The sequence below is a fragment of the Saccharomycopsis crataegensis genome, assembly GCF_037102585.1.
Source record: "Saccharomycopsis crataegensis DNA, jcf7180000000085, whole genome shotgun sequence".
In the NCBI taxonomy this organism is placed as follows: domain Eukaryota; kingdom Fungi; phylum Ascomycota; class Saccharomycetes; order Ascoideales; family Saccharomycopsidaceae; genus Saccharomycopsis; species Saccharomycopsis crataegensis.
Window position 1 is genome coordinate 1106055 of NW_027043830.1, and position 24828 is coordinate 1130882.

Here is a 24828-nt window from a genome sequence, read left to right on the forward strand (position 1 = left end):
AAACTATCACACAGAAAAAATCTGTAAGAAAAAGAAAAGCAAAGAAAGAAAGAAAAGCTAACCCAGATGGAGATTATTTTAAGATGATCTTTTTCCAGAGCCCTTTGGAACCCTAGACAACCAATAGAAAAACACTGTACCAATCATGTTAATAAAGATAAACGCAGAGAAAATACCAACATTGCGTCCAGTTTTACTTGGATCAATTTGTAATTGAGAAAGATAAGTGTTGGTTTTCGAAACAGTACAAAAAGAGCAATCAGTAGTAGAATTCATGGTCGAAGACATCAAATAGCCACCAGAGCTTTGAATGTATGGTTCCATGTATTGGTAGCATGACATTCCTTCAGGAGGTGGGAAATTCAAATACTCATTGGCAGCACACGTCACTTCATTGTCAGCAATAGCAAGTGACAACATCGCATCTATAACATAGGTCATTGGGTTACATCTGTACATGAAAATCCAGAATCCTGGCATAACGTTTGGAGGAGACATAACCCCACAGAAAATCAAACACATTGTGAACAACATCGAGGCAAGGTTGGCAGCGTTCGCAGCAAGCTCATTGAATGAGATGACCAATTGAGCAATGGTAGAAGTATAAACATAGAAGAGAACAACAACAACCCACATCATCACACTACGGCCATGGAGATCACCAGCAAATGCAGCATTATGTTGTAAACCAACTGGATAGTACCAACAGAAGAAAGCCAAGGTACCAGCGAAAATTTGCCATGGGATTTCTGAGGTGATTTGGGCAGAAATGAAAGCAACCCAAGAAAAGGTTTTTGATGGTCTTTCTCTAGCTTCGTACAAATCACGTTGAGCAACAAAATTTGGCAAGTACTGTTGAACCAAACAATTAAACACAGTAATGAACATGAAAATGGCAAACATTTGCGATTGCAATCCTTGCAAAGATTTCTTGGCCATGAAGAAAGTGAAACCGTTGAACAAAGAAGAAGCCACAGTCATCAACAACTTGGAATAAATATAACTAGGAGTTCTCCATGTCTGTTGGAAGACTCTCTCAGTAACTAACAAATATTGCTTCCAGAGACTTGCAGCATAGTTCTTGTACTTTTCAGGGTCCTCGTCAACTGGCAATTGAGATAATTCAGCTTCCATGTTATCTAATTCGATATGAAGGTCCTTGAATTCACTAGAGTTTTTCCAAACATCGTGATAATCTTGGTTGGCGTGGGATCCAGGAGCAGCACCAATAACTTCAAGCATCCATTCAGCAGGATTGGCATCTGGAGGACATTTTGAAGCACCATATTTCTCAAAGTAGTCAATCATAGTATGACAACCTTCACCTAATTCACCGAAATAAACAGTTCTACCGCCTCTTTGCAAAAACAATAATCTATCAAATTCTTGCATCAAAATGGCTGAAGGTTGATGGATAGTACACAAAATAGCATGCCCATGGTTGGCTAACTTTCTAATCAACTGACAAATAGACCAAGCGGTTTGGGAATCAAGACCAGAGGTTGGCTCATCAAGAAAAACAAGTAATTCAGGTTTGGCTGCCAATTCAACACCAATAGTCAATCTCTTTCTTTGTTCAACATTCAAGCCTTCACCAGCAACACCAACGACAGCTCCAGCATAAGGTCTCATTTCAAGTAAATCAATCACCTCTTCGACATAAGCAACCTTCTCTTCTTTTGGAACACTAGCTGGTTGACGCAATTCGGCAGAAAAAAGCAACGCTTCACGGACGGTGGAAACTTCCAAGTGCAAATCTTGCTGTTGAACATAACCAATGGATCTTTGAAAAGACTTATCCAATTGGCGTCCATTAACCATTCTCTTTCCCTCTGTAATAACACCGCTTGTCAAACGATCAGATAAAGCATTCAACAAAGTAGTTTTACCAGCACCAGAAGCACCCATCAAAGCAGTGACAGTACCTGGTTTAACAAAGCCAGCAACATGATCCAAAATAACACGATCTTCTGATTTGATTTTCACTTGGTAAGTCAAGTCCTTCCAATGGAAAACATTTTTGTGAGATTTTTTAGAAGAGGAGTCAGATGACGATACTTTCTCAGCAGCTTCATCTTCAATTCTAATTTTCTCAATTGGGCCAGCTTCAATGTCATCTTTAATCTTTTGGGTCTTTGATTTCTTCAAAGATTTCTTTTGAAAAAGCAAGATTTCCCCCTTTTGCATAGAGGCTCTACTGTATTCACATAAGAGGAGGTAAACACCAAGGAAAAACACGGCGAAACCCACCACGATACCCCAATTTCTCCATCTATGAGCCCAGAAATAGTGGAATAATGAGTTGATGTAAGCATCACCGTTAACGAAAGTTTGACCAGGTTTGGAGGAAACAGGAGTACAGATCACATTTTCCCCGGATTTTGGGTACCCATTTCCTGATGGAACATATTGAGCACAGTCAAAATCTCTGTCATGGAATTCATTAGCAACCAAGGCCTCGAATGCATATTGAATTGGGTTAAGATAATGGATCCATCTAGACCAACCAAGCAAATCAGGGACAGGGATGACAAAACCGGTGTAAATAATGAAAACCAACAAAAGAATAGAAGCAGGAGTCATGGAGGCAGACAAAGAACTGGAAGCAGAACCCACTGTTCTGAAAATATGAGACATGGATAAACTAGCAGTGAAATTCACAAGCAAATAAAAGAAGAAATGGCCTGGAGTACGTCTAAGATTAACCATAAAGTAAAACACCAAGTTGAACGCCAAAGAAATGAAAATTTTTGTAGGTAATTCTGTTATAATGGACGCCAAAGCATCAGCAGAAGGATGGTAAAGACCATAAGTTTTGTGCTTTTCAATAATTGGACGAGCTTCGAACAAAGAGAAAATTTCAAGAAGAGACCCAAACGCATTGAACAAAACAGCAAAGAAAAGGGATGCGGTTCTTAAGTAGAAACTGTTAGTGTCAGACCTAAGATTATAAAAAACTGAAGAGATAATCAATGCCATAATGGATTGAGCAAAGATAGTGAATATAGTAATGGAAGGATCACCCTTGGTTCTGAGCCAGTTTCTATCCATGATGTATTTGATTTGTTGAGGATATGAGAGTGTGTAAGGGGAAGAAGGTCTGGCTCTTTTCGATTGACGTGCGTTGTGAGACTCCTTAAAGGCATTTGCTTTCTGACCATCTTGGATTAGGTTCTTGTAGTCATCAATTTCTTTCAACAATTGTGTGTATTCAGGAGAGCTCATCCAATAGTCATACATCTCTTTTGGAGTGTTTGGCACAGTGCCTTCCATGCCTTTTCTCACAATACGTTCTGATGGAGAAGTAACAGAGGTCAAAAAGTCTGCAGTGGTCTGTCTTGGAGGACATTCGTAACCCATAGCAAGGAAATATTCCTTTGCTTTTTTGGCATCACCAAAGTAGATTTGATAACCTTCGTACAATAATTGAACAGTATCAAAAATATCATAAGCAGCTTGAGAACATTGATAGATAGCGACCATCGGAGTTCTATTTTGTACGACAGCAGCAGTTTTCAATGCCTTGACAAACTCCAACGCGGTGGCAGAATCTAAACCTCTGGTAGAATTATCCCAACATTGGACCTTGGCACCAGATAAAGCAACTTCGCAAATAGAAACTCTTTTTCTTTCACCACCAGAAACACCACGGATGAAATCATTACCCACTCTGGTGTTTTTAGTGTGGCTCAAACCGTAAGTGGCCATAAAAACGTCAGTCATATGTTGAGCATACTCGTCTCTAGTAATACCTTCAGGTCTGTTTTGAGGGGTTCTCATTAGCGCAGCGAATTTCAAAGTATCACCAACCAGTAAATTTGGGAAATGGTTTTCAGTTTCGGCACAGTAAACAACATCACCTCTGTAATGCTTATGGATTTCTTGGGCAGAAATACCGTCATACATAATTTCGGTGGTGTCAGAAATTTTGAACCCGTAGGTTTGAGTTGCAATAGATTTCAAAAAAGTTGTGCAACCAGCACCTGGTTTACCCAAAACAACACACAACTGACCTGGTTTCAAAAGACCATCCATTGGTTTCAAAATGTCGAATGTTGGAGCTTTTCTTCTCAAAATAAACTTATCTAACCCCAACTTGGTAAACTTTGGAATGAAGTTGGCGAAATCAGATTGATAATCGGCATCAACAGCGGTACCGGTAGCCCTAAGGTTTTTGAACGCGACACCCAAAGACGATGGTTTGTAAAAATCTGTGTCAGAGTTCATCAACTTTTCCATATTCACAACCCAACGCTTGGAATCGAATTCATCGGAATTTGGATCTAATCGAGGGTCTAAATCATCTTCTGCAAAAGGAATAACAGGTGGAGAGTTCAACACTGAAGTAAATGAGGTGTGGGAATTTTGCCTGGTCAAATTCGAACTTCTTGATAATGTTCTGGCTAAGTCTTTAATTTCTTCTGCAACCTTCTTGTCGAACCCTTGGTAATTTGCAACATCATTTTCTGAACCGTCGTTGCTACTAGCGGCATCACTAGAAGTAGACGAGGTTTTGTTGATGGAGTCATAAATCTCAGAACTCATTGGGCTGATAATTCTGAAACTTCTGATGGAAAAGTTTTATTATTATTTGTTTATTTAAAATTCTTTTTATTTTTCTTCCAATACGACGGTTGAGTTCGTACAGGGGAACAGCGCGCACTATATATATGCGTGTGTTTGAAAAAAAAAAAAAGAAAAATTTGTGCAATGACAAACAAGTAAAAAAGGAAATACGAGCGTTAACTCCCTGTGAGGTATCTTGCATTCGGAGGAGTCTACTTCACGGATTAGCAATAACCGGGGTGGTTATTTTGGGTCACAAGAATGTCTTTCTAATAAGCCATATTCTTATGACGTTTATGGTATCCAGTTGGTTGAAATTAGTGGAGAATAGGGCTGTTTACGAAGGGTGTGTGTGTGTTCTACGGGAATAGCGGTCGGAGTTTATCGAGCGAGAGCATCCCCGATATTTGCGTTGTGTGAGGGCTTGCCTTCCTAATGGAGAAGTGGTTCCCGCAAGTCACTTGGGGTTAAATCCGGAGGGTCCCCCCGCACTGCCCCTTGATGCGGTTTTTCCCGATAAACGCGTGGTTACTAATCAAAAACGTTATCAAATTAATTTTTGATACATACCCTTGGAGAAAGCACAATAGCCATGGAAGGTGTGCAACATGGAAGATGAAGAAGAAGAGGAATAACAGTGAAAACTTCTTCTTATTCTTCTTCTTTTTTTTTTTGTTTTTTTTTTTTTGCCACGGCTACCTTATATTTGCTCAACCCTTAGAAACCCTAGTGGTCTCACACAGCGTATTCGCTCAATTCCGGGGAAAATCCAGTTGTTGTTTTTCAAATCTTCTGTATATGGAATTTCAACAGCATCAAAGGCGAAAATATTACCTCATCCTTAGGTTTTGCTTCGACAGCTCTTCAAGAGTTCTAATGTATAGGAGAAAATAAATAGTAACATATGGGTCCGCTCAACTGTACAGACCTGAACAGTGGAATCGACCTAACTCAGATAGTTTTGGAGACACAGTATTCAAGTCTGCTGAAAAAGTAGATGCTGAACGTTTTTCTATTTTGTTTTCAAAGAGTGGAGCTATTATAACACCTGTATCTGATATTTCATGTCATGTAATATATTGGTTTCGATTGAATATTGGGTGTGTGCATCTCTCTCAGTTTTCACTATCATGAGAATTCAAACAAAGATGGATTTCTTCCTTATCGGTTTGGTTTGTGCTGAACTACATTCATACTTAAATCATTGAATGTGACTTATATTATTACGAGACTAAGGAATTAAACATCGGCCTTGTGTTTTAATCTACCGTTAAAGAAATGGAAGCCAAGAGGCTCTAGTTTACATTGATACTGTTGAATGTTTCCATATTGGAATGCCAGTCAAAGAATCAAAAAAAAAAATTAATCAAAGTGTTAGTTGGGACAATTGAAAACAAATAGTCAAACTTAACTACGGACATGACGAATACATTTTCTATTTGGGAAACACATTAATCAAAGGAGAAAGTGGGGTTATGGTATTGTTTGGAAAAATTGAGAAAGGGGATCCTGGATATTTCTATTGTACTTGGTGAGTATTTTTAGGGTCTACACGATGGTGGTTCTCTTTAGACTAGGATCATACTTTGTTAGAACCTGGCCACACCACTAGTTCCACCGGACAGCCGGGTCAGATAGCTGGACTCCTGAATACCGGTCAATACTATATACATACACACCTTATTTTTATTTTTAGCTTTATCTTTTATCTTTATTTAGTCTCATCATCATCATTGATTTCTCGATCAACTCATTTTCTCGTTTATTTTAAACTTTTGCTGTGCGTAGAAGCGTCTGGATTCCAACATAACAAAATATGTTTTATTGAATAATAACACACGTGCTTAGTTTTCAACAATGCTATGAACCCTGATAAGTGGCTACACACCACTGACAGTGTATAGGGATATCATGTGCAAAAGGGCTCTTATATGTCATGAAATAATAACTTTATTGCTGGAACGAGCTTAACTCGATCTAAGTCTAAAACTCTTTTATAAGAAGCAGATTAACTGATAAATAAACCAATTGGCCGACCGAACTATTAACCAAATTTGCAATGGATACCTCATCATCTAATCCTTCCTGTTCAGAATCTAATGGTGTTGAGCAACCGGATAGTTCTGGCATAGCCAGTACATCCCAACCACAAGTATTATTTGTCATTATAGGATAGGTTCCATGTAGTGCTGGTGTGGAGCTCGTAATATATATACTTTGATCTAATTCCAGGCTGAAAAATAGTCATCTATTACAGAAAGAAAAAAGAGCTATTGCTAATAAGTTTAAATTTAGAAAGAAAAATTCATCTCTATTGCAAGAAAAAACACTGGAGATGATTATATAAGAAAAATGAAAGGAGATAGACTTTGGGAACCGTAGTCAATCAAGCAATAGTTAAAAGTGACATCCACATTGGCATGAGCTAAAGTTGTTGTTCCAGATCTAGAATGATTCTAACTGTACTGTAACTAGATTATAGCAAGCATCCCGCCAATTAAAGCAAATCCAGCTGGAATAGCAAGAATAGCAACACCGTCTGAACTAGGCAGCGAAGATGATGAGGAGGATGAAGAGGAGGAGGATGAAGTAGATGAAGCGGAGGATGAAGTAGATGAAGAGGATGATGATGAAGAGGAGGAGGAGGATGATGAAGAGGAGGAGGAGGATGATGATGAAGAGGAGGATGATGATGATGATAAAGATTCGAATTCTGAAGAAAAAGTTAAAGTATCAGAAGAAGCCCCTGAGGAAACACTCATTGTAGTAAGGGTGGAATCATGGCTGGTATAGCTATGTGTATAATCAAAAGTAGAGCTAGCATTTGTACTAGAACTACTACTATACGCTGAAGTAATTGCGTTGTTTGATTCATTCTTTGTGGATGTCATTACATCTTCTGTGTAACTATCAGTGTAGCTTGAACTGTCATTATTTTTGGTGTAGTAATCCCATGCAAGTGCTTGAGCCGAGTTAGTACATTTAAAATAAACCAGTTCTTGCAATGAAATCAAGTTTGAGCCAGTAGCAGTAATGGCGATGGAATTCTCTCCCAAGCATGAAAGATAAACCAGATAGTAGATTTGGTTAGCAGTATAATCATTGCCATTTCCATTCGTCAAATCATAAGCCAATACTTGAGACGCTTCTTGCTCAACGTAACTGACCTGGTTGTATTGTGAGGCCTTTGACTGCAACCACAGAGACAAGTATCCGTTTCTGTCGTCTCTCTTGTGCAACTCAACAGAGCTGACCAGGTCCAACAAGGATCTTTCACGTTCAGGGATGGCAAGCGCTAAGTTACCAGCGACAGCAAAAAGAGAGCAGAATGTGGAGAGATGCATGATTGCCGTTTGTATCAATAATAGGTGTGAAAATATCAGACGTCTTTGTAGTTTTCAGGAACCCCTTACTAAACTATAAAATGATATAATGTATATTGTTTTTGTTTTTTTTTTGTTTTTTATTTTTTTTTTGGGCGGGGGGGACCCACTCACCTTTCACGGATCTGATGGCATTCTAAAAAAAGATTTTTTTTTTTTTGTTGTTTTTTTTTCTTTTGTTACCTTTTCTCTTCTTTTCACTGCATGTGTCACCGATTCAGCTTTTGGCGTGGTGATTTCTCAGTAAAAAACAATAATAAGACGTTCGAGCAGATCAAGTAGCTTGCTTCCTTTTATCTATCTGTGCTCCCAGGGAATCACTATCAGAAGGACACCGTGAAGTGTTCTCAAAGAGTGTGTATCTACAATAGCATAATGTTGGCCTGGGGTAGTCCTATATTTCTCCTTAATTTTTAACTTTTCTTGGAATATGCTTTCAATGAATCTATTAGTTCTACAGTCCACAATAATTGAATATTCCTTAGCTTCTCAAAGTCTCGAAAATATCATACGCATGTATTAATATAGCTGCTAACACTTTGACACACACACACACACACACAAAATGCCTGACTTCATTTTCCTACATCTAACACAGCACACACAAAGTTGGGCGATTATCAATAAACTGTCAACCAGGATCTACACTCTTTCTCATCAAAGAAGCTAGAAGTGAAATCTCACATAAACAAAAGCGTCAACTTATTTGTTGTTAACAACAATGTACCAATTGATACCAAAGGGGAGGAGAAAGTAATTCTAAGCCCGGGTAAACTTTCTCATCCACGAAAATGGCCCAATCCACAACACGACCCAGCGAAAAGTTTTGCCATGGTTTTCCCTGTTGGTATAAATAGCTGGTACTCCCACTACTAGTCACACGTCCTTCTTATTCACTCCAAATCACTCATTTCTCCCATATCAATCTTAAAAATGGCCAAAACCTCCATTCTTGCCCACATTCTTGTCCCTCTTGGTTGTCTAGTTCTCCCATTCTTCTCTGTTGTCTACGCTGCCAAAAGAAACCCTCGTCTCTCTGATAGTGATGTCGCCAGTAAGGGGTTGATCTGCTTTCTTTTATGGTTTTTGATCTTGTTTGGTGGGATGGTTTACGCCATTTACTTTTGTTATATTGGTGACAGTAATATTTTCAAAGATTTCGACGAAACTCCAGCTGAATTAGATGGTTATGACCGGAAAGAAAAGTTGCCACAACAAGCTGCTTAATCAATTTTTCCATGATTTTTCAGTCTCAAAAATTTAACAAAGTAGCTAAAGACACAATGCTGAGATATTTATGACACCGGTTAGCAAAAAAAAATAAACAATCCGCATTATATTATATTCAGCTAATTCTATATAGAAATTATGTATTTTACAAAAATAATAGTAATAAAAAAAAGCAATGGCTATTGTAATAACAATATGAAACTAATCTCTGGAGTCAATAATATTATTACTTGTTAGTGAATCTTGAGGTGGATTTTAGCAAGATCAATATCTTTGGCTTAGATAGTAGGCACGTGGTCTCTAACCTATTCATTAAAGATACGTCGACAAATCATTGATGGATGAATGAATAGGTGGTGTCGCATATACCATTGCGGTGGCAACGTGTCAGACGTGAACTCTAAATTAAAAGACCCTTCCTTCCGTCCCCACCGGATAGCCACTCCGGACTTCCTGATTAATGGCTCCGGTGATTAGGTCTAAATGCATAACCTTCGCTGTCACCTATATAAGTTCCTTTTATTATTTCTTTTATTCCTTTACCTTTCTAGAATAGCTTCATTTGACCTATTTGATCCAACCTTTTTGTGCTTGGAAGTATGCGACTTTCAATGGCTTATTGTGCAATCTGAATCGTGAGCATCTAGAAATATCCGGTAAAAATTTTAGTGGTTAGATTTTGTATCTCTTGTTTATTCAATGAAGGATACTCTGGAATAGTTTATATTTTGAAGTTTCACGGCCTGTTCATTTAAAGACACTTGAAGGTAATGACATTTTTTTTTCTGGGTCTATCTTTTTGTTCCGCGTGCAATTGGCACTTCAAACAGACGTTAGCCAGTAGATGTATTGCTAAGACAATAGGTTGTGATGCAATTAATATGAATTGAATAAGAAAAGAAGATAATAACAGAAATACAGGTTTATAATATGTAGTTTTCAAGATACTATAAAAGATACAAAGCACAAAAGGTTGAGTTCTGATATTTGACTATGTAAAAAAAAAAGTTGGAAGTTTTATTTTTGAGTGATTGTGAGTTTAAAAATGCAAATAATGAACTATCCCGAGTAAACGACGAATTGTAAAGTAAAGTAGACATTTTTTAGAGTTTTAAAAGGGAAAGATAAGTAGTTTTAATAGATTAACCTGACCCCCCCTGGCTTTTTATCTGCTAAACTTTGGGCAAGTTTGCCTTCTCATGAAACGTAAGATGCAGATAGTTAGTACATTATAAGTGAATTAAAAAGAGAAAATTAGGGATGGAAAAAAAAAAAAAAAAAAAAGAGCATCCAAGAAGAATATTAGGAACTCTCAGTCCATTAAAACGCGTGAAGATGACGTTGAGTATATATTTTTATGAAAATAGTGAAGTTCTATTTTTTATTGAATTGGAATGTATCCATGAATGCATTTAAGGAGTGTGAATGAAGTAGATCATTTTTATATTGAATGAGGTTTAGATTAGTGTTAATGTCATACAATACAAATTATCACCGTTTTCACCATAATATACTTAATTGTTTATTTTATTTTATTTTATTTTCGCACTATATTGCATTATCTGGATTCAGGTGATTGTATAGTAAAATCAATGATAAGAATGAATGGATGACACAAGAAGAGGCTGAAGGAAATATTAATAGATCAAATTTACAATCACGCTTAGCTATTATTTTTATTTTTTTGGCAGTTTTCGATTTCTTTGATCAAGATTTTAATAATAGGGCAGCATTTTTTATTTTTTTTTCATTTATTGTTTTCTTTCTTTTTTCACTACCATAGGTTAATGGACATAAAGTTGAAAATTTTTCATTTTGAGTTCTTCATTGAGGATGGAACTGGTTTTCAAATATGCGGCTGTTTCCACATTGAGAGCCATATTTGAATTAAACATGAGGCCAAATGCAATAGATGGAAATATCAAGAGATAACACTTAGCTTGCTATTAGAAAATATACCGCAGAAAATAGCATCGAATGATATGGATGAAATGCCTTATTTAGCGGATTCAGCCTCCAATTTCTTTAAAATCGAAGGGTAAATTCCGGTGTTCTTGTATCTGTCACGCATGAACTGGTTCATTAGCTGAACTGGCAACCATTTGAACATGAAATAGTATAATCCAGCTCTCTTCCCTTCAAAGAGCCTAAATGTGTTGAGGGTAGCACGGTCAAGTTGAATATAGGCTCTTTCGGCGTATATTGTAGGGTCCATTCCTTTCTCGAACTTGAGCAAACTTCTCTCGAACTCAATATTTTCAAGGGTTTCTGGTGTATTAAAAATACTGTCCTCTGGCAACTCGGAACGTTTTCCAATTCCAGTATCGACAGCCCCAGTTACCATACTGATGACCTTGACCCCCAAAGGTTTCAATTCACTGTTAAGAGTACGAGCGTATTGGTCAAGACCAGCCTTGGTGGCGGCGTACACAGAGTTGTAAGTAAGAGGGATCCAGCCGGTGACCGAGGTGGTAAAAACAATAGTACCCTTAGCCTTCACAACAAACCTGGAGAATTCTCTAACCATTTTAATTGGAGCGACGAAGTTGACCCCGTTAATGTAATCCAAAACAGAATCACCGAAGTCGGTAGCAGGCAATGCAGAAATAACACCAGCATTATTATAGAGTACGTCCAACTTCGTCAATCCGAATTCCTCAACAAGCTTGGTCTTAAGATCTTTGATTTCTGCAGACTTGGTGACATCGGTGTGGAAGATCGAGATTTCTTGTTCTTTGAAGTCTGCTTTCACTTCATCAGGAAACTTGATATCGACGGCAAACACTTTATAACCGTTTTTGGCGTAAATCTTAGAAAGGGCCGCTCCAATGCCGCCACCAGCACCGGTGATAAGGGCAGTTTTTTGTGACATAATGGCTTTGAACAATGACTTTGAACGATTTAAGCCAGGGACGTGCGGTAAGAAAGGGTTGGATCACTGTATTTTATTACATTAATGTAGGAATTTAATTACCACTTTTCATCTCCCCGATTTTACAGTCTAATTTTTACATGCACATGTGACCACAGATTGTTGTACTAGTCGTACTTGTACACTTTTTGCTAACAACACCCTAGAGTGATAATAGCCATAACACCATTACTCCTAACCCATACTTTTCGTACTTTCTGTTTATTTTACTTATTCTACTATCATTATCTCTCTACTATTTTCAGAGAGAGAACATTATTCAATTATTATATTTTACTACGTTGTTAACTTTATTAAGTTATTGTTTGTATTAATCCAGAATTATCTTAAATCCGATATCCTTAGACTCTATCCGCCGCTACCACCGACCGGATAGATCTTACCCTACTACAAGCCATAATCGCGCGAAGTCGACAATAACATTATTTCCCCCGATAATATACATATAATATATATGTCATATATACTTATATATTCCACTCTCTGGTGGATTATGATAAGAATTAGCCACTGTATTTATAATAATCATTCCTGTCGGCTTTCAGAGACTTCAAAGTTGAATCAATGGTAAAAAAAAAAGGTTAACTGTCTTATGTTATCAACCTGCGTAACGAGAAAGACGTCCGTCTCTAGGGTTGTAAATTCGTGATTTCGGGGGCTTTTTTCCAGGAAAAACTGAGAGCTGAGAAGGGTTTTAAAAATTAGAGAAATAAAAATGTTATTTTTGTAATATGATTTAATTATTCTTATCTTGAAAATTGAGGGAGCGGATTGTTCAATGTTATGCAAGGTGATGCGCCAGAGGCGTGATCTTATTTAGTTTTTTTTTTTTTTTTTTTATAATAATCATATACAGTGTTTTCATTTTTTATTCGTACCAACCACCGGAAATGTTCATACCAGTGGCAAAAAATAATTCATACCGACCCCCGGTATTTTTCGTACCACCGCAGCGGGATTTATTCAGACCATCTAAGAAAAATAGTTCATACTATTGCACTTTAATTATTCATACCAACAGTATATAAAATTCATATTAATTCCTTTCTTTTTTTTATGTGACTGGCTCTATAAGCCTCTAAGCTACTCAGTTTAATCAAATTATACTCATTTTTTCCATAATTCTGTGCTACTTTCTTTGAAACCGGATATCTATAATTATATCAATAATATCACGTGATTACGGTTTTCAAGAAATGGGAACGAATGTATGGTAGGAGCTGTTCTCCATTTAAGATGATGAATTCCCACTTTTGACATTCAATTCGGTCTTTATATGATCACCAGATTACTTACAAAAAAAGCATAAGATTTTACCATCAAAACTAAGTATGGACTTGAAAGCCAAGCTACTAACTGATGGGTATGTTGATGGCCTAGGTAATAGATTCTATGCTGAACCCAGTGAAATGACTTTAGAGTCTGAAATAGCACCAGTTGAAGCTTGCTTTAGTTACAGTGACTATAAGCATTTTGAAAAACCAGGTATCATGGATATCATGGAAATTGATCCTATTTTCGAAGAAGAAGAAGATGCCGAGATGGAAATTGAAATGAAAGAACGAAGATATAGAGGTTCGTACCGGTATTATAATCAAGCTGTCAAACAAAGATTTTGGCAATTGGTCATGGAAGAAGGCGTGTCAGCTTACAAGGCTGCAAAATTAGAAGATATACCTTTGCAAACTGCTTACACATGGAAAAGAAATTGGAACAAAATACTTGTTAATGAATTAAATGGTATCTCGGAGCCAACAAAGAAAAGAGGTCGTAAGCCCCTTCTTACTGGTGAGCATAAGGAATTCCTTCAAAAATTGATAAAGGAAGATGCTACAGTGACTCTCGATTTTATGTTGGAGAGACTCAAGAAAGCCTTCACCAATGTAAGAGCCAAGGCTACAACAATCTATAACTTTGTAACCAAGGTCTGTAAGCTAAGTCTCAAACGTATTTCTAAATGGGCTTTGAGAAGAAGTCTGGAGGAATTGAAGAAACAGAGACTCGAGTGGGCAGAGAAGTATAAAGACAAGCTCGACTTTAGTCAAAACTGTATTTTCATCGACGAAGCAGGTTTCAATATCAGTATGCGGCGTGAGTATGGATGGTCTGCTGTAGGTGAAAAAGCAGTTCTTACTGTTCCCGTAACCAGAGGGCTTAATATTTCGTTCATTGGGGCAATTTCTGTCAAAGGTTGTATTGAATTAAAGGTCAGAACTCCAGTGGCTACATCCAATAAGAAGAGAAAACTTGATTCAGAAACGACCATTGACAAAGTGAGTAAAGGTACTACAGCTAATCACTTCTACAGTTTTGTAAAGTCAGTGATCCAGCAAATAGAAAATAACGAGGAGCTCAAAGGTATGAAATATTTGATCCTTGATAATGCTGCCATTCATAAACGACGTGATCTTCAGTTACTAGTGGCACTGAGTGGCTTGGAACTTGTGTTTTTACCTCCTTATTCTCCAGGGTTGAATGCTATAGAAGAATTCTGGTCAGTATGTAAGAGTAAAGTCAAAAGATCAAACTTGAGCAAGAAGGAGCAATTAACTCCAAGGGTGAAAGAAGCCACAGAAAATATTTCCCTTGATAGTTACAAGGGATTCTGCAGACATGCTTCTAGACATATTGATCTCTGTTTACAACAGCAGCTCTTTTGAAAACAAATATTGAAGATGAAGAAAAAAAATTAGAAAACAAAATACAGAAAACAAACCAAAAAAAAAAAAAGTAAAAACTATAAAAAAAATTACATAAAGACACAACAAAGCTCAAAAACAAATTGATGAAAATTTAAAATTTTAAGGAAGGACGAAACCACTCCAAAATTTGGTTATGAGCCTTTGAAATGGTAAATGAGTATTGCAAAGGGGCTTTATTGGGTTTGCGGGTCCCCTATAACATGTTTAATAATATCAAAGATAAAATATTAATGAAAACATAAGAATTTTATGCATTTAGTATAAATTTTGTATTCTGTTGGTATGAATTTTATATTCTGTTGGTATGAATTTTATATTCTGTTGGTATGAATAATTGAAGTGCAATAGTATGAACTATTTTTCTTAGATGGTCTGAATAAATCCCGCTGCGGTGGTACGAAAAATACCGGGGGTCGGTATGAATTATTTTTTGCCACTGGTATGAACATTTCCGGTGGTTGGTACGAATAAAAAATGAAAACACTGTATCATCCAAACTACTACGTACTTCTGAAGTACACTAAAAAAAAGTACATCAACACTTACTAGAATTGGCGTACTTTTAAACAAAATGACACTAAAAGGGTTTTATCCAGATAACTAGTGAATAGTTTTTATTTCAATACAATATTTTATTGTGCTAGTGATAAACAGCATCAACCCAGGGTAAAGAAAGTTCCATTAGGTAGAGGAATTTTGCTATTGAAATCGCTAATATATGCGCGACACGCGATAACATGTTTAGTATCCTTTACACTAGTGTACTTTTAGCGTACTTTCGCTATCTATGATAAATAAACAGTTGACGTTTGATTTTTTTTTTTTTTTTTTGATTATGTTATGGTTTCTTGTTTGGCAGATTTTTAAAGATGCCAATTGCTATCATCTCATATATCTATAGAAAATTTGGGGCTCATAAACAAGAGAAATTTAATTCAGATCATGCCCAACCTTCAAACAATTCAGGGTTGAATGTTTCCAGCAGAGATTCCAGCATCAAAACTGAAAAAACAAGGCAGCAGACACCAGTCAAAGATTCCAATCGAATAAACCAAAACGAAATTGAAATTGGATCAACCTCTCAAATTTCTTATGTGGAAATAGACTTTCCAGATGGTGGGGTAAAAGCCTGGAGCACGGTTGTTGGTTCATTTCTTGGTTTGGTAAACTGTTTCGGTTGTATCAACAGTATTTCTGCTATAGAAGCATATATCGCTCGAAACCAATTAAATCATTCATCAGCATCTACTATTGGATGGATTTTCTCTATATATTTATGTATCACTTTGTTGTGTGGTATTTTGACTGGAGATTTTTTTGACCGCAATGGTCCAAGAATTCCAATATCTATTGGGGGAGTTCTTTCATTTGTCGGTGTTTTTATGACAGGTAACTGTTCCGAAATTTATCAATTTATTCTTGCCTTTGGAGTCTTAGCTGGTTTAGGGAGTGCAGTTCAAATTTCCAGTCTAATTGGGGTGATTGGGCACTATTTCTATAAGCGAAGAGGTATTGCAATGGGTATAGCCACTGTTGGTGGCTCCTTTGGCGGGGTCATTTTCCCAATCATGTTGAGAAAGTTATACTCTAATTTAGGTTTTACTTGGGCGATGAGAATATTTGCCTTCCTTCTTCTATTTTTGGACATCGGTGCATTAGTCTTTATTACTCCAAGATTTCCTCCAAAAAAAATATCAGCTAATAATAAAAAAGTATTCGAAAGAATTATATTGTTCTTGAAAACAACTCTAGACGTTCACGCCTTTAGGGATAAAAGATTCCTCTTTTGCGTTCTTGGTGTCACTTTTTCTGAAGTATTCCTTGTGATTTCCACTACCTATTATAGCTCTTATGCTATATTTATGGGCAATTCCGAGAATACTTCGTACTTGCTCATCACTGTTATGAATGCTACTGGAATAATTGCAAGAGCACTCGCTGGCTATCTATCTAATAAAGTTGGTAAATTTAACATCATGACCATTATGACTCTTTTCTCTTCTGTTTTCTGTCTAATTATTTGGTTGCCATTCGGTCATTTAACTAGCGGCTTGTACGTCTATTCTGTGGTTTTTGGTATTTCTTCAGCTGGTGTATTGAGTTTGACCCCATTGTGTATCAGCCAAATTAGTAAAGTTGAGGAATTTGGCAAAAGATATTCCACATGCTACTTTGTGGTTGCGTTAGGGGACTTGATAGGTATCCCAATTTCTGGCTTATTTATTGGAATGAATCCGACGGTCCGGAACTACAATAACTTCATAATTTTTAATTCCGCTTTAGGTTTTACTGGTGTTGTTTTTTGGCTTGCTTCTAGATGGACCGCGGTAAAATATCAGTTACATGTTTACTAGGGTGTTGGTTATATAGTTATTTATTAAATTTTCTTATTTGTTAATAGACATGAATTTCACATTGTATTGCAAAAAGGCTCAAAATTTGAATAGTAGGTATTTTGTGATATAAGTTTGATCTCATGTCAATCAAAGAATTGAGACGCTGGAATTATAATTTGGTCTACTAGTGATTATGTCGAATGAAATAAAATGAATGTTAAAGTAAGTATAAATTGCAATGGCTACTAGTGAGTCTGGTACTAAGAATGAATGCTTTTTATTTATACTATTCTACTCACTTATAGTGGACCAGAGTCCTCTTTATATACTTCTACGGAAGCCACCAGTATCCTGCGGATATAGCCGGCTTCTTCCCTTGTGCCTTTTAAGGTAACGATGCCTTTTCGTGGCACCGACGAATATCACCTTATTGGTGTAGGGTGTAAATGTCTAAGCGGGTCTTCTAAAATAAGAATAATAAAATGAACAAGCGAGAAAGATCGCTCTATTCAAGTACTTCGATCCTCCATTAGAATTATCCAATAGAACTATTGGATATTTCTAAAAGGTAATAGAAGACAATAGAAGATAATAGAAACAATGAAAGACAATAGAAAGTAATAGAATATCCTCTTGCATGTTAAAGAACTCAAAAGGGAAATCTTTGGAATGCTAGAATGTTCTACGAAGGATTATTAGTGAACTGATGCATCCTAGAAGTTCATCAATAGTATAATGATACCTTTAGTATGACCTTTGTTACAGATTCAATAGATATTAGCAGACTTACCATCACTGTAAAACTCGACAAAAGGATCCTTACTTTCATTATCGTCACAAAATTTTGGATTTTTTCTTCTAAAGTAAACTCTCTTTGCCCATTTCCATCCCTCACAACCAATGAGGAATAGAACTGTGAATGCAATAGCAATCCCCCATTCACGTCCAATTGAACCATGCAAAAACACTTTGTTGTTGATAACAGGTATATAGATTACCGGAAACACCGACACACTGGCAAGAACTATTGACCATAACAAAAATTGATTTTCCCAGAGATCTCTGGCTAAAGAAACATACCACTGGGTTTTTGATTCGGGCCGCATATTGAAAAACGAATACCTTACATGAACACATTCCCATGCTAATAATAAGGCACACCAAGTAAATCCAGAAAATGCGGCGGAACGGCCTCGGAATACCAAGTTACATCCCACACTGCTTGTATTACAAGATTCCCCCAAATTCCCATCTCCCAAACCATATACCACGCTAACAAAAATGACAATACAACAAAGGGCCATCCATGCACCATAAACAAACATATCAAGTACCAACTCTTTGCTAAAGATTGTTTTGTTTGGTGGCAAGTCAAGAATATCATCGCTCGCTTGTTCTTGCCCTAAGCCCATTGCCGGAAAACATGAAGTCACAACAATAATCCAGAGCACTTCAACCGGTGATAACGGGAACACTGAGTACCCATCACTATCAATAAAAGCTAATCCCACAAGCAAGTATAACGCCTGTGCCACGTTTTCAGCAAGCAATTGTAACACAAACTTTTGAATATTACTCGACATACGACGACCTTCTTCGATAGCGTGCAAGATTGAAGCAAAGTTATCATCTGTCAACACAAGATCAGCAGCATCTTTAGCTACGTCCGAGCCATTAAGACCCATAGCAATCCCAACATCAGCTTTTTTAAGAGATGGAGAGTCATTCACTCCATCACCAGTCATTGCACAAAATTTTCCACGACGATGTAATGCTTCAATCATCCGAACTTTGGTTTGAGGCGCACACCTGGCAATCACAAGAGGTAACACTGGCAACATATCAATTTCTTTGTCTGATAGCTTATCAAATTGGGTAGCTGTCATACACATGCTATCATTCACCTCTTGAGAATAATGAGAAAGGTTTGAAGGAAGGATTCCTACTTCTTTGGCAATGGCTCTGGCAGTACCTAACATGTCACCTGTCAACATATGGACATTGATCCCGGCATTATGACAAAGACGGACAGATTCCTTAGTCTCAGGGCGAGGTGGATCATATATGCCGACCAATCCAAGAAAGGTAAGACCCGACTCAACGGAGTCACGATCTTCGAGATATTCTGACGCATCAATTATACGTTCGGCAAATGCCAAAACTCTAAGACCTTCTTTTGAAAGACTGTTCATATTTTCTTCAATAAATGATTTATCATTAGCAGTCAAAGGAATAAGCTCTTCTTTATTGGAGCCAGGGCCATACCAAGATTCACATCTCTCAAGAATCCGCTCCACTGCACCTTTACTATAAACTTTTGTTTTCTTCTCAGAAACATAAACTGAAGACATTCTCTTAATGGATGAGTCAAAAGGAAATTCATGTAAATGTTTCAACTTTTGTGACTCAATAAATTCAGTCCTATCATAGCCTAATCTCTTGGTAAAAACACAAATCGCAATTTCAGTGGCGTCACCTTGAGCTCCCCATTTTCCGTCATTATTATGAACCGATGCCACGTTTGCCAAAGTCGCCACAGTTATCCATTTTTTAAAAATTTCAGGATATTGAACTTCGTTAGTGAACTTTGGTCTATGTTCCAATTCATCAATCAGTTTTGGAGAGGCAGGATAGAACACCACTTTGCCAGCTGTTGGGTCGTACACTTCATTACAATCATCCACCATATATGTTCCCACTGTAGAAACCCAAACTTTTTTCACAATCATTTTTCCTAAGGTCAATGTTCCAGTTTTATCCGAGCAAATATCATCAATTCCTCCTAGAGCTTCAAGAGAGTCTAGCTTCCTAACAATAACATTTTTGCTAACCATAACATCAGCACCAACAGCCATAGTGATGGTCAAAACAACAACAAGGGATGATGGGATCATTGATAAGGCAACACAAATGGCATAAATAGCGACACTCCTATTAACATCCATCTTATGGGAGGCCATAACCACAATTGCGAAAATAACTGCGACAAAAAAAAGAAGGATTGCCATCCAAGACAATTTCCGTTGCAATGGGGTACCAACATTGGTTCCTAGAACGTTTTGAATAATATTCAAAGAAGTTTTAGCAACTGCCTTGATAGTAGAGATTTCAGGGGACGGTTTAACAATAATGGCTTCATCAGAAGATTTCAAAGAATCAGCAATTTTCCCAATTTCTTGGTGCAATCCTGTAGCCACCACAATACCAGTGGCACGGCCTTTGGTGACAACTGAGGAGGAATAGGCAATATTCAATCGGTCACCAACGGGAATAGGTTCTTGATTCGTATAAGTTTTCTCAGGATTTTTAGCGACTGGCAAAGATTCACCTGTCAATAAGGCCTCGTCGGTTTCAATGTTTACACCTTGTATTAAACGCAAATCTGCAGGAATGGTATCACCAACACTAATTTTGACAATATCACCAGGAACTAATTCTTCCGCGTTGATAGTGCTGGTTTTCCCACTCCTAACAACAGTAGCCGAAGGAGAGCTTAGGGACCGCAACGAGCCCATGGTCTTTTCTGCTTTGATTTCTTGAATAAAGCCTACAAACACATTGACAAAGACCACAAAGCCGATAACGCCTGCAGAAATCCAATCTCTAATGCAAAATGCAATAACCATAGAGATTATCAATACAAGAACCATGGCGTTGAACACTTGATGAGCGAGAATTCGCAAATAAGAGATGGTGTGGTCATCGCCCAAGTTGTTGAGGCCATACTTGTGGGTTAAGCCGGCAATTTGCGAATCTTGCAACCCATTAACTACGTCAGTTAGGCATATTTCAGCACATTGCTCAACATTCAAGCGATAAGGTTCATTTTCGTAAATTTCTGTTTTTTTGGTAACATGGGCAAGAACGACCATCAGCGCCGTTATTGGTGTGAATAGAAATGGAATTGGACCTTAATTTTCACGATAAAAAAGTTTCAAAAAACCAGTTTCAGGAAAATAGTACTAGTAATCGGAATGTTTTTTCTTTTTTTTTTTTGTTTGTTTAAACAACGATTGCTTTTTGAAATTATGTGCTTACTGTATAAGATTTTTTTTATGGATTCATATGAGATAAGCAAAATTTTCCTTGTACTGCCATTCCATGGTGACCCTGAAGTATGACGTAAATGACGTCTTGCTGTATCGTTACTACCTGCTGGAGCGTTGTGCGTTCACTGGATCCACCATACAGTGTTTTCATTTTTTATTCGTACCAACCACCGGAAATGTTCATACCAGTGGCAAAAAATAATTCATACCGACTTCCGGTATTTTTCGTACCACCGCAGTGGGATTTATTCAGACCATCTAAGAAAAATAGTTCATACTATTGCACTTCAATTATTCATACCAACAGTATATAAAATTCATATTAATTCCTTTCTTTTTTTAAGTGACTGGCTCTATAAGCCTCTAAGCTACTCAGTTTAATCAAATTATACTCATTTTTTCCATAATTCTGTGCTACTTTCTACAAAGCCTGATATCTATAATACTATTAATAGTAGCACGTAATTACGGTTTTCAAAAAAAGGGAACGAGTGTATGGTAAGCTGTTCTCCATATAAAGTGAGCAATTCCCACTTTTATTGCTTAATTAGGGCTCTATATGATCACTAGATTACATACAAAAAAAAAAGCATAAGCTTTTACTGCCAAAACTAAGTATGGACTTGAAAGCCAAGACACTAACTGATGGGTATGTTGATGGCCTAGGTAATAGATTCTATACTGAACCAAGTGAAATGACTTTAGAGTCTGAAATAGCACCAGTTGAAGCTTGCTTTAGTTACAGTGACTATAAGCATTTTGAAAAACCAGGTATTATGAAAATTGATCCTATTTTCGAAGAAGAAGATGCTGAGATGGAAACAGAAATGAAAGATCGAAGATATAGAGGTTCGTACCGGTATTATAATCAAGCTGTCAAACAAAGATTTTGGCAATTGGTCATGGAAGAAGGTGTATTAGCTTACAAGGCTGCAAAATTAGAAGATATACCTTTGCAAACTGCTTACACATGGAAAAGAAATTGGAACATATAGCTAGATAAAGGCAGCCAGAGCGCAATCGCATACATTTTTGCAGCGAGAGCGCAGCGGGTTTGTATGGGGCGAAAAAATGGTTGTTAGCAGAGTGCAGCGAGAGCGCAATGGGCTAGCAGCGAGAGCGCAATGGCGATTATGGGCACTTTAAGTGGGGATATTTGGGATCTGAGAAGTGGAATGTGGAGTAGAGAAAAATAGTATTTTTTTTAAGTATTTATATTTGGGATATCTTGGATATTGAAAATGGGAAAAGCAGGGGTGCGGGACCCGCTCCGTGGTGGAAATGTACCAGAGCAGCGGGCTGAGCGGGGCCTGAGCTGGATGATTTGTGTGGTAATTAAAAAATAAAAGATGAGTGAAGAGAAAGTGGAGGTGATTTGATATATTATGAGGATATGATGATTGATTAGGGTATTTATATTGAAAATCAGAGCGGTAAGTTGGCGGAGAATTGCGGTGGTTTGTGTGATAATATGGTGATGAAAGTTTGAATGTAATGAGAATTATTTTGGGAAAGAGAAGATAAGGAAAAAAAGTAAGTATATCATCAATATAATTAGGAGATTTGGAATTGATTAGGTCAAAAAAATGGAGAAAATCGTAGGAAAATGTAGGAAAAATTGAAGATGATAGTTTTGATGGTCGGGGTTGGGTGTATGTATTACCTAGGGATACAGACGCGCAATCTGGAGAAATGCAATACATTGCAGCACAACCAGGAGACATTTTTAAATGATGAATATTTAGTGGACATGGCTAGTAATGATGCTGTTGAAATCTGGAGAGGATTTTGAGCAAAAATATATAATTTTATCTGAAAGATAATATAATGTGGTAGAGATATTGGCGTTTGAAATTTGCGTTGCACCAACAGGAGAAATTGATTGGCACAGTTCGGAGAAATTCGCAGGGGGTTTGGGACCCTATTGGGAAATCAGGAGAAATTTAGCATGATTAAGAGGTCCCAATGAAAAAAGTGGGATTGTCATTTGAAAATTATAATATAGAGTATGGAGATGTGATTGTAAAAGCTCATGAATGTAGTAATTTAATTAAAAGAAAAATCAATTTAAAATCATATAAAACTATAAATTTTGAAGGCGTGTTAGAAAAATATAATCTATTTTTGTTAAGTATTTATATTTGGGATATCTTGGATATTGAAAATGGGAAAAGCAGGGGTGCAGGACCCGTTCCGTGGTGGAAATGTACCAGAGCAGGATGATTTGTGTGGTAATTAAAAAATAAAAGATGAGTGAAGAGAAAGTGGAGGTGATTTGATATATTATGAGGATAGGATGATTGATCAGGGTATTTATATTGAAAATCAGAGCGGTCAGTTGGCGGAGAATTGCGGTGGTTTGTGTGATAATATGGTGATGAAAGTTTGAATGTAATGAGAATTATTTTGGGAAATAGAAGATAAGGAAAAAAAGTAAGTATATCATCAATATATTTAGGAGATCTGGAATTGATTAGGTCAAAAAAATGGAGAAAATCGTAGGAAAATGTAGGAAAAATTGAAGATGATAGTTTTGATGGTCGGGGTTGGGTGTATGTATGAGATGATCCTATATTTTGAAAGAAAAAAAAAGGTTATGAAAAAAGTAGGATCAGTTATGAAATAGTTGGGTGATTTTAATATAGGTTTGATGATAATAGTTAGGATTGAGAATAAAATGTGGTGGAAAAATAGGGATGGTAAAGTTTTGGTGAAGGTCGGGGATCTTGTATGGGTGTATGGTTGAGAGATGGGAGGTGAATGTCTATGTAATTTAGAAAAAAAAAGATTTATGAAAAAAGTAAGATCAGTTATGAAATATTTGAGAGATTTTATTATAGATTTGATTCTAAAATATCAGATGGAAAGTAGAATGTGATAGAAAAATGAAGATAATATGGAATTTTGATGGGATATGTGTAGTAGAGAAGGAGATTATGGGGATGATATTTTGAGAGTATTTTTTATTCAATAGAAAAAGTAAGATTGTTTATGAGATGATTGATTGATTTTAATATAGATTGAGATGTAAAATGTTGGATTGAGGAGAAAATGTGGGAGAGAAATGAGGATGATGATGATTTTTGATGGGAGTGGGGATGAATGTAGGTAAGAAATAGAGGTCTAGATATTTTTGAGAAAAAGTTATTGAAAAAAAAAGGAGGATTGTTGATGGAATATTTGAGAGATTTTAGTATGATTATAATCATAAAATAGGTGATTAAAATAAAAATGTGTAAGGGAAATCAGGTTAGATGAATTTTGGTGATGGTCGGGGGTCATGTATGTGTGTGAATTTAAGGGTGAGGTATTTTTGAAAAAAAAAGTGAGAGAGAAAAAGAAAGATTGTTTATGAAATATTTGGGAAATTTTAATATAGATATGATTGTTAAGTAGGAGATGGAAATGAAAATATGGTGGGAAAATGAGGTGATGTTCGAAGGTCATATGTGAGTATGAGTGAGAATTTAAGGGTGAGGTATTTTTGAAAAAAAAAGTGAGAGAGGAAAAAAAAGATTGTTTATCAAATATTTGGGAAATTTTGATATAGATATGATTGTTAAGTAGGAGAGGGAAATAAAAATGTGGCGAAGAAATTAGGTAAGTAATTTTTGAAGAAGATCGGGATTA

The 24828-nt window shown here is 36.7% G+C and overlaps 6 protein-coding genes across 6 annotated transcripts; 2 read left to right on the top strand and 4 right to left on the bottom strand. All coding sequences in view use genetic code 12, as the record gives it.

Annotated features, from left to right (window-relative positions):
- Positions 1-78: 78 nt before the first annotated feature.
- DASC09_051980 (pleiotropic drug resistance family ABC transporter) lies at positions 79-4545 on the bottom strand (the record flags this gene model as incomplete). The annotated part of the gene is made up of 1 exon (XM_064998797.1): positions 79-4545. The coding sequence occupies one exon, from the start codon at positions 4543-4545 to the stop codon at positions 79-81; it is 4467 nt and encodes a 1488-aa protein (XP_064854869.1).
- A 2492-nt stretch (positions 4546-7037) lies between these two features.
- On the bottom strand, positions 7038-7910 carry DASC09_051990 (uncharacterized protein; the record flags this gene model as incomplete). Its single annotated transcript, XM_064998798.1, has 1 exon — positions 7038-7910. One exon carries the CDS (start codon positions 7908-7910, stop codon positions 7038-7040), a length of 873 nt encoding a protein of 290 aa, XP_064854870.1.
- A 972-nt stretch (positions 7911-8882) lies between these two features.
- On the top strand, positions 8883-9176 carry DASC09_052000 (uncharacterized protein; the record flags this gene model as incomplete). The annotated part of the gene is made up of 1 exon (XM_064998799.1): positions 8883-9176. One exon carries the CDS (start codon positions 8883-8885, stop codon positions 9174-9176), a length of 294 nt encoding a protein of 97 aa, XP_064854871.1.
- Positions 9177-11175: 1999 nt separating this feature from the next.
- On the bottom strand, positions 11176-12051 carry DASC09_052010 (SDR family NAD(P)-dependent oxidoreductase; the record flags this gene model as incomplete). The annotated part of the gene is made up of 1 exon (XM_064998800.1): positions 11176-12051. One exon carries the CDS (start codon positions 12049-12051, stop codon positions 11176-11178), a length of 876 nt encoding a protein of 291 aa, XP_064854872.1.
- Positions 12052-15682: 3631 nt separating this feature from the next.
- On the top strand, positions 15683-17167 carry DASC09_052020 (MCT family MFS transporter; the record flags this gene model as incomplete). The annotated part of the gene is made up of 1 exon (XM_064998801.1): positions 15683-17167. One exon carries the CDS (start codon positions 15683-15685, stop codon positions 17165-17167), a length of 1485 nt encoding a protein of 494 aa, XP_064854873.1.
- Positions 17168-17916: 749 nt separating this feature from the next.
- On the bottom strand, positions 17917-21021 carry DASC09_052030 (uncharacterized protein; the record flags this gene model as incomplete). Its single annotated transcript, XM_064998802.1, has 1 exon — positions 17917-21021. One exon carries the CDS (start codon positions 21019-21021, stop codon positions 17917-17919), a length of 3105 nt encoding a protein of 1034 aa, XP_064854874.1.
- Between the last annotated feature and the right edge of the window lie 3807 nt (positions 21022-24828).